Raw genomic sequence first — 15,180 nt, 5'->3', positions numbered from 1 at the left:
CCCACTGCGCCACCGGGGAAGTCCCTCAGACATTCTCATATCATGGCGCTTCGTCAGACGGAGTTGTGCAGACCTAAGGCAGGCAGGAAGGCTGCTTTGGTGAGAGCTGGTCTTTGTCAGGTACCTTAGGTCTGTAGATAAGTCGTTGGATCATTCAGTCTGTTACTCAGACTGTTTTAAGTGCTGTTGTCCATTTTTGCCAGTTTTGTCAGCCAGGCTCCCAGTGAGTTTTGTGTAAATTACCAGACTCTGTGTTCAGTTCTTCTTTGCACCAGAAAGGCTCAAGTCATTTCTTCCGGCACCTCCCATTCCTGACGTGTCTGGTTTTGTCTCGTTTCAGAGGGCCTTGCTCCCCAAATTTCTCATCAGAGGACATCTCAACTCGACCAACTGTGTGATCACACAGCCACTGACGGGAGAGCTGGTGGTGGAGAGCTCGGAGGCCGCCATCAAAAGCATCGAGCTGCAGCTGGTGCGCGTGGAGACGTGTGGTAAGGCCCCCCGACCCTCAGCTGCCACCAGCCCACAGCCACGAGCTCGCCTTTCGTCTCCAGGGTCCTGCAGAGCCAGCGGGACAGAAGGGGACTCTCCTGTTGATGCACCTTCTCCCAGAGTCACTGGCTGCTGCCTCAGCCTGAATGGACATGCGCTGTGTCCTGACCCCACGATGCCCTCTCCCTGCTGCAGGCTGTGCAGAAGGCTACGCCCGCGACGCCACAGAGATTCAGAACATTCAGATCGCCGACGGAGACGTGTGTCGGGGCCTCTCCATCCCCATCTACATGGTCTTCCCCCGGCTGTTCACCTGCCCGACACTGGAGACCACCAACTTCAAAGTGGGTACGTGCGTGCCCTCAGGGTGCCCCTGGGAGGGGGTGGATCTGCTGGTCTACTGATCTCGGGTGCAGCGCGGAGCACCCAGCCCTTTGGTTGCTGCACAAAAATGCGTGCAGAGCAGCTGGGTGGCGCCCAGGGTTGAACTTGCTTCATCGCCCAGGAGACAGCATGGGCTGTTCACGTGACAACATGCTCTCTGAAGGACACTAACTTGGCCAGGGACCAGCCAGCCAAGCTCGTGGGGAGGTCGGATCGGCCCTCTGGTGGGCTGGTATTTGATGGGGACACAAGACCTGTGACAGCCCAGTGAACAGTCATCTTCCCAAGGGCTGAGGCTCCGGCAGCTGAGGGGGAGTCGGTGGTTTTCTGTGATCGCACGACAGATACTTGGACCACAAGATCTGACTCACGTTAAGACACACTTTTCAATCCTGCTTTTTCTCCCTTCACCTTGTATTGTGGTTGAATCTGCAGATAGAGAACTGCAGTTGTGGTGGAAGTGCCAAATAAGGGGCAGCCTGTAAATTCCGTGTGGATGTGTGGCTGGGTGGGAGCCTCCCTGACCTTGGTTGTTTGAGGGTCAGCTGCACCTTTGATTTTTAAGTTAAGGAGGAGGAGCTTATCTGTCAATTTTTCAACGTGGTTTTGCTACATAAACTTTAAGAAACATCCAAAAATTATTCTTTTCTGCTACACTATGCATTAGGTACCTGTACTGTCTGCACCTTATTTCTGTCAGACTTTACAAAGCATCCATGTAGCATTTAATGTAGCGCCCATGATTCCTCCGTAGAAATAACGCTCTCAGCCCATCAGCCAAGACATTGGTGGTGCTTTTGTCCTTGTGGCTCATGTTTTGTTTGCTTGGGGGCTTGTGCAGCGACCACCCCTTCAGCTGAGGGGGCCCCGCGGGAAGGAGGTAACCTGTGATCATTGAGCACCACGGCCTCTCGTTTCCCTGGGGTCACCGTCTCATGGCTGGGAGGTCAGGTTCCTTTCTCAAGGGGGAATAGGGTGAGCCCCGCGTCCTGAGTTAGGCACACATCTGGGTGTACCCCTTCACGCCGACGGTGCCCACCTTGGGGGACTTCCTGGGCACGGCCAGGCCCACGGCTGTCCCCAGCTGAGCCCATGGCCCTCTGCGCTGGGAGGAAGCCAGCACCAGTCCTGCCATGGGCCTTCTGTGCCTGCCGGGCCTCCTCTCTGTCCCCTCCAGGGAGGACAGCAAGGTGGTGGGAAGACTAGGGCAGGATGGGGCTGGGCAGCCCAGAGGGTGTTGCGGCCTGTGACAGCCATCAGAAAGAGGAAGGGAACACGGCAGCCACTGCGGTACACACTCCTGCCCTGGCCAATGCCGGGCCAAGGCAACGGCCACATACGAAGACACCGTCCTTGGGACTCCGGCCACAGAGGGGCCCTGGAGGAGCCGGCCCCCAGCCCCTTCCCTTCACACTGGGGAGGGACCCGGGCTTCTCTCTTTTTGGGGGCTCCCTCCTCAGGCACCCCCTTCCCTGTCATCCACGTGCTGACCCTTAGCACCTAGAAAGCGGGGAGAAAGACTACTGTTTGCTGAAGGTAGCAGAGGAATGTTTGAACAGGTGTCATGGACAAATAAACCAGGCTGCAAAGGGACGGCTAGGAGATGGCTTGCCGTCTCTTCCGAGTGCTGTTTCTCACCTGGCCTGGGGTGCTGCCGGTGGGCTGCGGGCCAGCATGGGGTCCGCTAGTCCACCCAGGATGGTAGGACAGGTTAAAAAGAAAGCCGCAGTGCACCTGTGAGCGGATGGGATTCTAGGAGATTCTGTGCAGTAGAGACAGAGGACAAGAGAGTATTTGAGAATGCGGGACCTTAACAGAGTGTCCCGGGGTGAGAAGACTGACATACTCAGGCAGTCCCGCCCGGGTAGCCACCTACACCGATTTCTCCTGGAAACTTGGGAAGGTGCGCAGCTCCCAAGGCAGGAGCTGCTGCCTCTCTGTCCAGATTTCAGCGGAGCTCTAGTGCGGCTGGCGTTGGCGCCTCCGGAGTCGGTGAGCGTTGAGCCTGTCTGTCCTTTCTCTCCCCCAGAGTTTGAGGTGAACATCGTGGTGCTGCTTCACCCCGACCACCTTATCACCGAGAACTTCCCGCTGAAGCTCTGCAGGATGTAGCCAGGAGCAAGGGACTGCACTGCGAGGGCAGCCCGTGGAAATGCAGTCATTCCCCCGCCACCCCCCGCCCCTCTCCCAGGAGCTGAAGCTGGCAGCACGGACCCGCTTTCTCGGTGGTTCTGTATCAGAAAAAGAGTCTGACCCTCCTTCCGCGTTTCTTGGAGGCCCCTCTCATCAGAGCTTCCCTTGGAAATGCGTCAGGATTTCTTAACGGTCTTGGCCAGATGGCTTCCCAGAGAGCAGGTGGTCTTCTGCCTCCTGACCAGACCTGCTGTTCACATTCAGAAAACAGTTAACAGAGGCTGAGCTTTGCTGGAGAGCGATGTCAGGGAGGAGGAAACTTCCTGACCGGTAGTGGTTGTGGCCGGGACTCCGCCCCGGCCCCGCCCCCCCCAAGGCCGTCGCTCAGCGCTGGCCACGCCCACCAAGGAGGGCACAGGGTCGCTAACCGGAAGTGGGTTGCGCGTTTTCCTCTCTTTTCTCCTACCATTTTTTCACGGTAACATCAAACTTTTTAGGGAACCTGGGGAAGAGTGCCTTGCCTTCCCGGGCCCGAGGGTCTGGTGACCACGGCTGGGGCTGGAATATTTCTCTCAGGGCCTGCTGTGTCGTGGCCTGCCACCATCTTCCCAGAGTCAGTTCTAGTGCGAGGTGATGTGAGGGGGTCAAGACGCAGGTCCACACCGCCTTGGGCTGGGTGCTGCGGGGCAGGACCCCCGGCGTGAAGACACCCCTCCGTGCTGGGTGGAGCCCGGGCTCCAAGAACTTGCCATCCCGCCTGGAGGACCTGCGGTGGGGCTGGGGTCGGGAGTTGGCCGGAAGCCGTTTTCTCCCTCGCCTCCCGTGGGAATTTTCTCAGTGTAAGGTGGGCCTGTGACAACGTTTCTTCCTTCAAATCCTACCAGTGTTTCCGTGGGTCCGCGTGAGTTCACCTCAGAAGTGCACACTGCCTGGCCTTCCGCGGCAGCTCCCCGCTTGGCAGGCTCCGGCCCAGGGGGGCTCGGCCCCCGGTGGTCCTTCCATTGTCCCAGGCCAGCTCTGGTGACCCCGATGCTGTTTGCAGACAGACCTACTCAGGCTCTGCTCTGCCCTCGGGCTTCACCAGCGCAACGGATACAACTCACTCACCAGTCATGGGAAAAGGTGTTCCCAGAAAATACAGTAGTTCCTACATCTCCTTTTACGCGTATCCGACATCAATAGCGATCCGACGCTGCGTTTAAACTAGACCAGCAGAAAACAAGGAGTCCACACTTCGGGGAAGTTTCACGTGTAGAGATTGTTTCTGATGGGGGAAAAACGCTAAATGAGAATTTGGAGCAAACATTGGGGACGTATATTCCTATGTACTGTCTTAAGTAAACCGATGTTACAGACATAAATATGGTGATACGATTATTCTCCCTCAGAATAATCACCTGAAGAGTTGCCAGCAGCCAGGCCTCCTTTAGCGTTTTGTTCAACTTCGAGGGACCTGGGCAAGGACCATTTCCTTGTCCTCCTCGGACGGGCACCTCCACCGTCGATTGTTAAGGAAAACTCGGATGTTCGGGTGTCTTGGACAGTGGTACCCCTACTGACCTGGCTGGAGTTGGGGTGACCTGTGACCAGGCTTTTCCATTAGAACAGGAGGAAGGGGAGGTGAAGGGAAGAGGCCATGAACCATGAATCTAAAACAGTACACTTTTCTTGGAAAAGGCCGGTTAGGCCAGAGAACCTTCTGGCTCTTGGTGCTCCAGCAGAAATGGGAGCCTGGCTCCAGTTCTCAGCCATGTCCTGCGTTCCACAGGAAAAGTGGAGAGCTTAATCAGAAATAAACCGTTTTTTTTTTTTTTTTTTTAAAGCATCATTGTGGTTCCTTCTGTATGCTTTTAATTGTAGAAGATCTTTGATGGTAGGTTCTGGTCTTTTTCTTCAATGGCTATTCTGTAAAGAGCTGTAATTTTGGTGTGCTCAGCAGAGGCGGCCAGCTCAAGGTCTTCCTGCCCTTTCATCTCAGCTCATCTCCCTAGTACTGTATTACTGTTCGTTGCCAAGTAATACTCCATTTTGTAGATACACCACACTGTTTCATTCACTCATCAATTAACACACATTTGAGGTGTTTTCACTTTTTCATTATTAAAAATTCAGCTGTGAACGTTCATGTACAAGCTTTGTTATGAACATACATTTTTATTTCCCCTAGATACATATCTAGAAGTTCAGGATCATATGATGGCTCTGTGTTTTATCTTTTGGGGAGCCACAAAAACGTTTTCCAAGCATCTGCACCATCTTACATACCCACCAGTGATGTGCAAGCTTCCAACTTCACATCCTCATCACCACCAGTAATTGTCCACCTTTTTTATCAGTCATCCTGCTGGGTGTGAAGTGGTACCTTTTAACTTTGATTTGCATTTTCCTAATAACTGATGATGTTGAACATCTTCTCCTGTGTTTATTGCTGTGCTGTGCTTAGTCGTTCAGTCGTTTCCAACTCTTTGTGACCCCATGGACTAGCCTGCCAGGCTCCTCTGTTCATGGGATTCTCCAGGCAAGTATATTGGAGTGGGTTGCCATGCCCTCCTCCAGGGGATCTTCCCAACACAGGGATCGAGCCCAGGTCTCTCCCACATTGCAGGTGGATTCTTTACCGTCTGAGCCACCAAGGAAGCTGCATCATCTTTGGAGAAGTATCTACGCTGATCTTGTTTTTTTTTAATATTTATTTGGCTTCACAGGTCTTCGTTGTGGCACGCAGGATCTTTGTTGCTGCACATGGGCTTCTCTCTAGTTGTGGCACAAGGACTCCGGAATGCACAGACTCAGTAGGTGTGGTTCTCAGGCTTAGTTATCCTGAGACATACGGATCTTAGTTCCTCAACCAGGAAATACTTGCCATAAAGAAGTATGAAATACTGCCATTTGTAGCCACATGGATGGACATGGAGAATATTATGCTTAGTCAAATAAGGTAGAGAAAGATAAATACCATATGATATCACTTATGTGTGAAATCTAAAAAATAATACAAGTGAATGTATGTACAAAATGGGAACGGAATTCCTTGGCAGTCCAGTGGTTAGGACTCCACACTCATTGCAGGGGTCCTGGGTTCAATCCCTGATTGGGGAACTAAGATCCCACACCCTGCAGGCCGCACAGCCTGGCCAAACGAAATAGACACACAAATATAGAAAATAAACTTGTGGTTACCAAATGGGAGGGGGGAAAGGGGAGTGACAAATGGGTATGGGATTAACAGATACTACTGTATGTAAAATTGATAAGCTACAAGGATATACCATATAGCACAGGGAATTATATACATTTTATTGTCATAACCTATGAAAAATGATCTGCAAAAATACTGAATTGTGGGAATCCCCTGGTTGCCCAGTGGTTAGGACTTGGTCCTTTCCCTGCCAGGCCCCAGTTGGATCCCTGGTCGGGGAGCTAAGATCCTGCAAGCTGCACAGCTCAGCCAAAAAAAAAATAATAATCATTATGCTATATCCTTTAAACTAACACATTATTGGAAATCAACTCTTTGAAAAAATAATTTAAAAAAATATTTTGGGAGTTAGAATTCCAGGTTTAGAATTCCAAGCGATTACAATTTAAGGCTTTCACTACAGTTGCCCAGGTTCAATCTCTGGTTGGAGATCCGAGATCCTGAAAGCCACATGATTTGGCCAAAAAAAATTTTTTTATGTATTCTAATGCAATGCTGATGGGACTGTAAGTTGGCATTCATCTGGACGCACATATACACACACAGATACATTTATGGTTCGGATTAAGGAAAAGATTGAAAACATCTACGAGAGTTTTTTTAAGGTAAAGTATGCTAATTTTCACATTACATGCGACATTAAATCTTTGGTAATGCACACAATTCATCCTGGGATTTATATAAACCTGAAACAAGCCAACAAAACAGTAACAGCTTAGAGAATGCTTGAAAAAACAGCTAGAAAATAATGTGACACGTGTGAAGAAGAGATTGTGTGACTCGGGTAGGCTGTAGGACCTGCGGATGGAGGCTGGGGATGGATCTGTGTGTCTGTGGGTGCACTCAGTCGTGTCTGACTCTTTGACTCTCTGGGCTACTCTGCTGTAGCCCGCCAGGCTCCTCTGTCCATGGGAATTTCAGGAGTGGGTTGCCATTTCCTCCTCCAGGGCGTCTTCCTGATCCCGGGATTGAACCCAGGTCTCTTGCATCTCTGGCACTGCAGGCAGGTTCTTTATCATTAGTGTCGCCTGGGAAGCCCCAGGCCCCAAGAATGGTTGTCAGCTATCAGGCCTGGGGCGGCACGCCTGAGTCCATGCCCACAGGCCCCACCCACGCCAGGCAGTAGTATCTGTGTCCAGCTGAAGGCTTTCAGGTGAGCAGAGAGGAGTAAGGAAGGCTGCTGTTTCCCTTTCCTTGAGTCTCAGGTCTGGCCTGTGGTTAGTGACGGCAGCTAACACTTCCCTAGCACTTAACCGTGCACCTAGTGCTTTATGTGAATTAACTTCTAATTCTGACAACAAGCCTATAAAGAGAGCACTCTCATGTCCCCATCGTACAGACGAGGAAACTGAGGCAGTGAGAGGGCAGTGTAACTTCCCAAGTTCTCCTAGCGGTGAGTGCTGGAGCTGGCACTGCCAGTCCCCAAATAGGCTCCTGACTGCAGCAAGGGAGGAAACCAGGCCTTCTCAAGGAAGTCCTTCCAGGCCGGATATGAAGGCAATTGGTTCAGTCATCCAAGTGGCCAGCATCCGCAGGTTCGCTGGTCCTCAACTTTGGCTGCGTGTTGGAAATGTCCAGGCTTTTAAAGCCTACAGGCTTGATTGGACTGACTGACTCCTCTAAATGCTGAGAAGAGAGCCCAGGCCAGCAGCTGGTGCTTCTCATAGAAGCCATAGGACCACCACCTGCGCGGGGGCTTCGCTCACTGAAGACTGGGCTTTCTGGCAGCTAACTTCGCCCTTGGATACGGAGCAGTCATCTGGGGGAGCAAGATTTCCTACCCACCCCTGGGCCCAGCTCACATCACACAGCGAGAAGGGCTTCACTAAGCCTCCCAGGCCCTGCGTGGGGCAGGTGCTCAGCAAATGCTGGTTGAATAAGGGCCCGCAGAGGAGCCAATGAGATCACCAACCTGTGGATACTGCTGCTGAATCGGCCATTGTTTTGGTGAGCTTAAAACCTAAATTAGCTCAACCACATTTAGTTAGTGACTGCATATATAATCCCCAGGCCTGCCTCTGGAGCACGTAGAAACATAAATCAGATCTTCCCTCATCTGTGAAATATGGACAATAACTCCCATCTTGAAGGATTCAAACAGCCGGCACAGGGCTGGTCCACAGAAAGTGCTGGGTGAAGGGTGGACATTTTCATTTCCGCAGCGTGTGCAGGGAAGAGGCGAGACCAACAGCAACTTCATCAACAGATATCTGCTGCTCACTTACTGTGGGGCCCTGGGGTCAAGCAGATGGTCTCCGTTTAAACTGGCCTCTCATTTTAGGGTAAGACAGACTATAAAACAGAGGTAGAGGGTCATGGAAATTTGGAATTTATACTCATAATACCCTAAAAATAAATTTTCATTTTTCCCTGTTGGTTACTACATCTATATTAAGAGGTCATGTCTTTTTGTTTTTACTGCCATTAAGAAAAATGTAGAAAAAAAGAAAAAAAGAAAAGAAAAATGTAGAGACTTCCCTGGTGGTCCAGTGGTTATGACTTCGCCTTCCAATGCAGGGGGTGCAGGTTCGATCCCAGGTCGGGGAGCTAAGATCACACAAGCCTCCCGGGACAAAGAACCAAAATATAAAATAGAAGGAGTATTGTAACAAATTCAATAAAGGTTTTTTTTTTAAATGCTCCAAATCAAAAAATCTTTATTCTGCCACATGTTGTTGTATAAGAGGCTTAGTGATTTCACGGTATGATACTCTGGGTCTTCAGATGAACTATTAACTGCTCCACCCAGCTTTAAGAGGGAAATTCTCAGAGCAGAAAACTTGTAAGATGCTGGTAGATATAATCAGTTTAAGAACAGGAAACGGATTCCAAGATGAGTAAGAAAAAATGGCATTTAAAAATGCCATTATTTTCAGGAACTCCCTGGTGGTCCAGTGGACAGGACTCCACACTTCCACTGCAGAGGTCATGGGTTGGATCCTGGGCCAAGGAACTAAGATCCTGTAAACCGCGAAGGGCATCCAAAAGTAAAATAAATTGTTTTAAAGTTACTTTACATAGTAGGCTTCCCTGTAGCTCAAAGGTAAAGAATCTGCCTGCTATGCAGGAGACCTGGGTTCAATCCATGGAGTGGGAAGATCCCCTGGAGAAGGGAATGGCAATCCACTCCAGTATTCTTGCCTGGAGAATCCCATGGACAGAGGAGCCTGGCGGGCTACAGTTGGTGGGGTCAAAAAGAGTCAGATACGACTGAGCAACTAACAGCTCACTTCACTGACATACTAGGGGATATTTTCTGGGAAGGCCTTTACCTTGGAAAATAATCTGAAGGCATCACCCAGTTTTCTAGAATTAGGGACATTTTGGTGTGACTTCCACATAAAAAAGTGAGTAAAGCAAATTATCTGTCCTGTTTCTCCACCCCAACAATCGAGACGGTTTGGGTTTGTATTCTGCTTCCAGAGAGGCACTTAAGACCTAAGTCAGGGCCCTGCTTCTGCTGCACGGCTTTTCCCTGCCTCCAGCACAGGAGCCCAACATTCCTTTTAATAACTAGTACTTTTTACATCTTTACTCATGACCGGTATTTACATGATTTGCAATAGTTTAATACTGCTTGAATATATCTAAAGATCTCCTATAGTAAGTACCTGATAAGAAATGTATACATAGCATAAGCCACCTACACACATAATTTTTCAAAGTCAACATAATGTTCAACTGCAATATATACAAGAAAGAAAAGTGTGTTTCAGTAAGTAGCTGCTTAGACGCAGATAAACTGGGAGACAACACGGCAGAACACCGAAGTACGCAGCGCCTGTACGCACAGGTAGGATGACCATGAAAGTGGAAGTCGCTCAGTCGTGTCCGACTCTTTGCCACCCCATGGACTATACAGTCCATGGAGTTCTCCAGGCCAGAATGCTGGAGTAGGTAGCCTTTCCCTTCTCCAGTGGATCTTCCCGATCCAGGAATCGAACCAGGGTCTCCTGCATTGCAGGCAGGATTCTTTACCAGCTGAGCCACCAGGGAAGATGACCATGAAGACAACAACTATTAATAACAAACGCAGCTGATTCAAGTGTGCTGTGCTGACAGATGACATCACTTTCCAAATCGGTGAACAACTCATGGTAAAGTTCAGGGAAAAAAGTAGACTCAAACCTCAGGAATTCCCAGGTGACCCAGTGGTTAGAATTCTGGACTCTCACTGCTGTGTCCCTGACTGAATCCCTGGTTGGGGAACTGAGATTCCACAAGCCATGCAGCATGGCCAAAAAAACCCCAACACCCAAATCCCCTCAGGCCTCTTTTTGCATGGTAACACATTGCTGGAAAATTCAACTACACTAAAATGCAAAAGATATTTGATATTTACATAAAATGGGGTAAGGGTCTCCATCTGTACCATCCAGTTCATAAGCCACTGGCCACATGTGGCTACTGAGCATTTAGTCTGGCTGCCCTGCATGTCATAGACTCCATTTAGAGTTTTCATAAGATGAGGAACTATATTTCAGTAGTAACATATATGATGTTTACATTGGTTGAAATATTATTTTGGATCTGCTAGGTTAAGTGAAATGTATAGCCAAAATTAATTTTACTTGTTTCTTTTTACGTTTTTTGTGTAGCTGCTAGGGAACTTAAAATGCGATGTATGACTTGCATTCTTGGACAGCAGCACTGATATGCATAGACTGAGCTCGGTGGGACTTTGTAAAGTCTGGGCAATGGACCAGTTCTTGATCTGTGGGATTCAATTTCAGTTCAGTCGCTTAGTCGTGTCTGACTCTTTGCGACCCCATGAACTGCAGCATGCCAGGCCTCCCTGTCCATCACCAATTCCCGGAGTTCACCGAAACCCATGTCCATCAAGTTGATGATGCCATTCAACCATCTCATCCTCTGTCGTCCCCATCTCCTCCTGCCCTCAATCTTCCCCAGCATCAGGGTCTTTTCAAATGAGTCAGCTCTTTACATCAGGTGGCCAAAGTATTGGAGTTTCAGCTGCAGCATCAGTCCTTCCAATGAATATTCAGGACTGATTTCCTTTAGGATGGACTGGTTGGATCTCCTTGCAGTACAAGGGACTCTCAAGAGTCTTCTCCAGAAGGAAATGGCAACCCACTCCAGTATTCTTGCCTGGAAAAGTCCATGGACAGAGGAGCCTGGCGGGCTGCAGTCCATGGGGTTACATGACTGAGCATGTGTGCATGAGGGTGGAGGGTGATGGGTTGGTAGCAATAAACTGGTAGAACTAAAAAAAAAAAAAAAAGTCTTCTCCAACACCACAGTTCAAAAGCATCAATTCTTTGGCACTCAGCTTTCTTTACAGTCCAACTCTCACATCCATACATGACCACTGGAAAAACCATAGCCTTGACTAGACAGACCTTTGTTGGCAAAGAAATGTCTCTGCTTTTCAATATGCAGTCTAGGTTGGTCATAACTTTCCTTCCAAGGAGTAAGCGTCTTTTAATTCCATGGCTGCAGTCACCATCTGAAGTGATTTGGGAGCCCAAAAAAATAAAGTCTGACACTGTTTCCCCATCTATTTGTCATGAAGTGATGGGACCGGATGCCATGATCTTAGTTTTCTGAATGTTGAGCTTTAAGCCAACTTTTTCACTCTCCTCTTTCACCTTCGTCAAGAGGTTCTTTAGTTCTTCACTTTCTCCCAAAAGGGTGGTGTCATCTGCATATCTGAGGTTATTGATATTTCTTCCAGCAATCTTGATTGCAGCTTGTGCTTCTTCCAGCCCAGCATTTCTCATGACGTACTCTGCATATAAGTTAAATAAGCAGGGTGACAATATACAGCCTTGATGTACTCCTTTTCCTATTTGGAACCAGTCTGTTGTTCCATGTCCAGTTCTAACTGTTGCTTCCTGACCTGCATACAGGTTTCTCAAGAGGCAGGTCAGGTGATCTGGTATTCCCATCTCTTGAAGAATTTTCCAGTTTATTGTGATCCACACAGTCAAAGGCTTTGGCATAGTGAATAAAGCAGAAGTAGATGTTTTTCTTGAACTCTCTTGCTTTTTCCATGATCCAGCGGATGTTGGCAATTTGATCTCTGGTTCCTCTGTCTTTTCTAAAACCAGCTTGAACATCTGGAAGTTCATGGTTCACGTATTACTGAAGTCTGGCTTGGAGAATTTTGAGCATTACTTAACTAGGGTGTGAGATGAGTGCAATTGTGCGGTAGTTTGAGCATTCTTTGGCACTGCCTTTCTTTGAGATTGGAATGAAAACTGACCTTTTCCAGTCCTGTGGCCACTGCTGAGTTTTCCAAATTTGCTGGCATATTGAGTACAGCACTTTCACAGCATCATCTTTCAGGGTTTGAAATAACTCAACTGGAATTCCATCATCTCCACTAGCTTTGTTCATAGAGATGCTTCCTAAGGCCCATTTGACTTCACATTCCAGGATATCTGGCTCAGGTGAGTGATCACACCATCGTGATTATCCGGGTCATGAAGATCTTTTTTATACAGTTCTTCTGTGTATTCTTGCCACCTCTTCTTAATATCTTCTGCTTCTGATAGGTCCTTACCATTTCTGTCCTTTATTGAGCACATCTTTGCATGAAATGTTCCCTTGGTATCTCTAATTTCCTTGAAGAGATCTCTAGTCTTTCCCATTCATTGTTTTCCTCTATTTCTTTGCATTGATTGCTGAGGGAGGCTTTCTTATCTCTGTGGGATTACCCAGCTCATTGCACAGTATCTCACATTCCTGGTCCTTGCCCAACTGACTCTCAATCTTTCTAACAACCATAAACATCCTCACAGATCTCCAACACACCCACCTTGGGGTGGGGGCGGTGCAGGGCACCACCCTGCCCTACAAGAGGAACCCCCCAGGGCCCAACCCCCTCCCACCTCTCAGCGGCCCACCCCATGCTTCAGCAGCCCTCAGCTCCCTGGGAACCCCTCACACCTCAATTTTGCTCCTGGATTCATCTTTGATGATGTTTCAAATCTCCCTCTGGCAGCACAGACTCAAGTCACTTAGTATATGGTTTAAAAGCAGAGCCATAAAATAAGTATCAATAGATTTTGTTGTTGTTCAGTCGCTTAGTCATGTCTGATTCCTTGCCATCCCATGGGCTGCAGCATGCCAGGCTTCCCTGTCCTTCATCATCTCCCAGAATAGATTGAAAAGGATTAAATAGATTGAAATCAATAGATTTAAAAGGATTCAAATCATACAAAGAATGTTCTCAGATCACAACTGAATTATATTAGATCACAGTAGTTCAATATAATTGAGTTTTATCACAGTAAGATATTTAGAAAAGCTCTAAATATTATAGATTAAATATACTTTTAAATAATCCATGGATCAAGGAAGATATAAGGAAATTTAGAACAAATTTTTTTTAATTTTTTTAATTTTTTTATTTTTAAACTTTACATAATTGTATTAGTTTTGCCAAATACCAAAATGAATCCGCCACAGGTATACATGTGTTCCCCACCCTGAACCCTCCTCCCTCCTTCCTCCCCATACCATCCCTCTGGGTCATCCCAGTGCACCAGCCCCAAGCATCCAGTATCGTGCATCGAACCTGGACTGGCAACTCGTTTCATACATGATATTTTACATGTTTCAATGCCATTCTCCCAAATCTTCCCACCCTCTCCCTCTCCCACAGAGTCCATAAGACTGTTCTATACATCAGTGTCTCTTTTGCTGTCTCGTACACAGGGTTATTGTTACCATCTTTCTAAATTCCATATATATGCGTTAGTATACTGTATTGGTGCTTTTCTTTCTGGCTTACTTCACTCTGTATAATAGGCTCCAGTTTCATCCACCTCATTAAAACTGATTCAAATGTATTCTTTTTAATGGCTGAGTAATACTCCATTGTGTATATGTACCACTGCTTTCTTATCCATTCATCTGCTGATGGACATCTAGGTTGCTTCTATGTCCTGGCTATTATAAACAGTGCTGCGATGAACATTGGGATACATGTGTCTCTTTCCCTTCTGGTTTCCTCAGCGTGTATGCCCAGGAGTGGGATTGCTGGATCATAAGGCAGTTCTATTTCCAGTTTTTTAAGGAATCTCCACACTGTTCTCCATAGTGGCTGTACTAGTTTGCATTCCCACCAACAGTGGAAGAGGGTTCCCTTTTCTCCACACCCTCTCCAGCATTTATTACTTGTAGACTTTTGGATCGCAGCCATTCTGACTGGTGTGAAATGGTACCTCATAGTGGTTTTGATTTGCATTTCTCTGATAATGAGTGATGTTGAGCATCTTTTCATGTGTTTGTTAGCCATCTGGATGTCTTCTTTGGAGAAATGTCTACTTAGTTCTTTGGCCCATTTTTTGATTGGGTCATTTATTTTTCTGGAGTTGAACTGTAGGAGTTGCTTGTATATTCTCGAGATTAGTTGTTTGTCAGTTGCTTCATTTGCTATTATCTTCTCCCATTCTGAAGGCTGTCTTTTCACCTTGCTAATAGTTTCCTTTGATGTGCAGAAGCTTTTAAGGTTAATTAGGTCCCATTTGTTTATTTTTGCTTTTATTTCCAATATTCTGGGAGGTGGGTCATAGAGGATCCTGCTGTGATGTATGTCGGAGAGTGTTTTGCCTATGTTCTCCTCTAGGAGTTTTATAGTTTCTGGTCTTACGTTGAGATCTTTAATCCATTTTGAGTTTATTTTTGTGTATGGTGTTAGAAAGTGTTCTAGTTTCATTCTTTTACAAGTGGTTGACCAGATTTCCCAGCACCAATTGTTAAAGAGATTGTCTTTAATCCATTGTATATTCTTGCCTCCTTTGTCAAAGATAAGGTGTCCATATGTGCGTGGATTTATCTCTGGGCTTTCTATTTTTAGAACAAATTTTGAACTGAATAAAAAAGGAAAACATAACACATCAAAACTTGTAAGATACAGCTACCACATGCTTTAGAGGGAAACTTATCATTTAATTGCATATAAGAGAAAAGACAATAAGTTTATTTATTTTTAAAATTTTATT

At 47.3% G+C, this 15,180-nt stretch overlaps 1 protein-coding gene across 3 annotated transcripts in view; it reads left to right on the top strand.

The window, feature by feature from the left end:
• Positions 1–15,180, top strand: part of VPS26C (VPS26 endosomal protein sorting factor C) — a 60,500-nt gene that overhangs the window by 29,350 nt on the left and 15,970 nt on the right. For 2 of the 3 annotated variants that reach the window (XM_044948335.2, XM_025293851.3), the window contains exons 6-7: positions 341–491; positions 688–840. In XM_044948335.2, the coding sequence (XP_044804270.2) occupies positions 341–491; positions 688–840 (304 nt within the window). Of the gene's footprint in view, positions 1–340; positions 492–687; positions 841–2,905; positions 4,835–15,180 lie in introns of those variants that run through there. The other variant, XM_006044251.4, reaches the window with a different exon arrangement.

The sequence above is a fragment of the Bubalus bubalis genome, chromosome 1 (genome assembly GCF_019923935.1).
Source record: "Bubalus bubalis isolate 160015118507 breed Murrah chromosome 1, NDDB_SH_1, whole genome shotgun sequence".
Lineage (NCBI taxonomy): Eukaryota > Metazoa > Chordata > Mammalia > Artiodactyla > Bovidae > Bubalus > Bubalus bubalis.
Note: the sequence above shows the minus strand (reverse complement) of the source record. Positions and strands in the feature narration are given on the sequence as shown.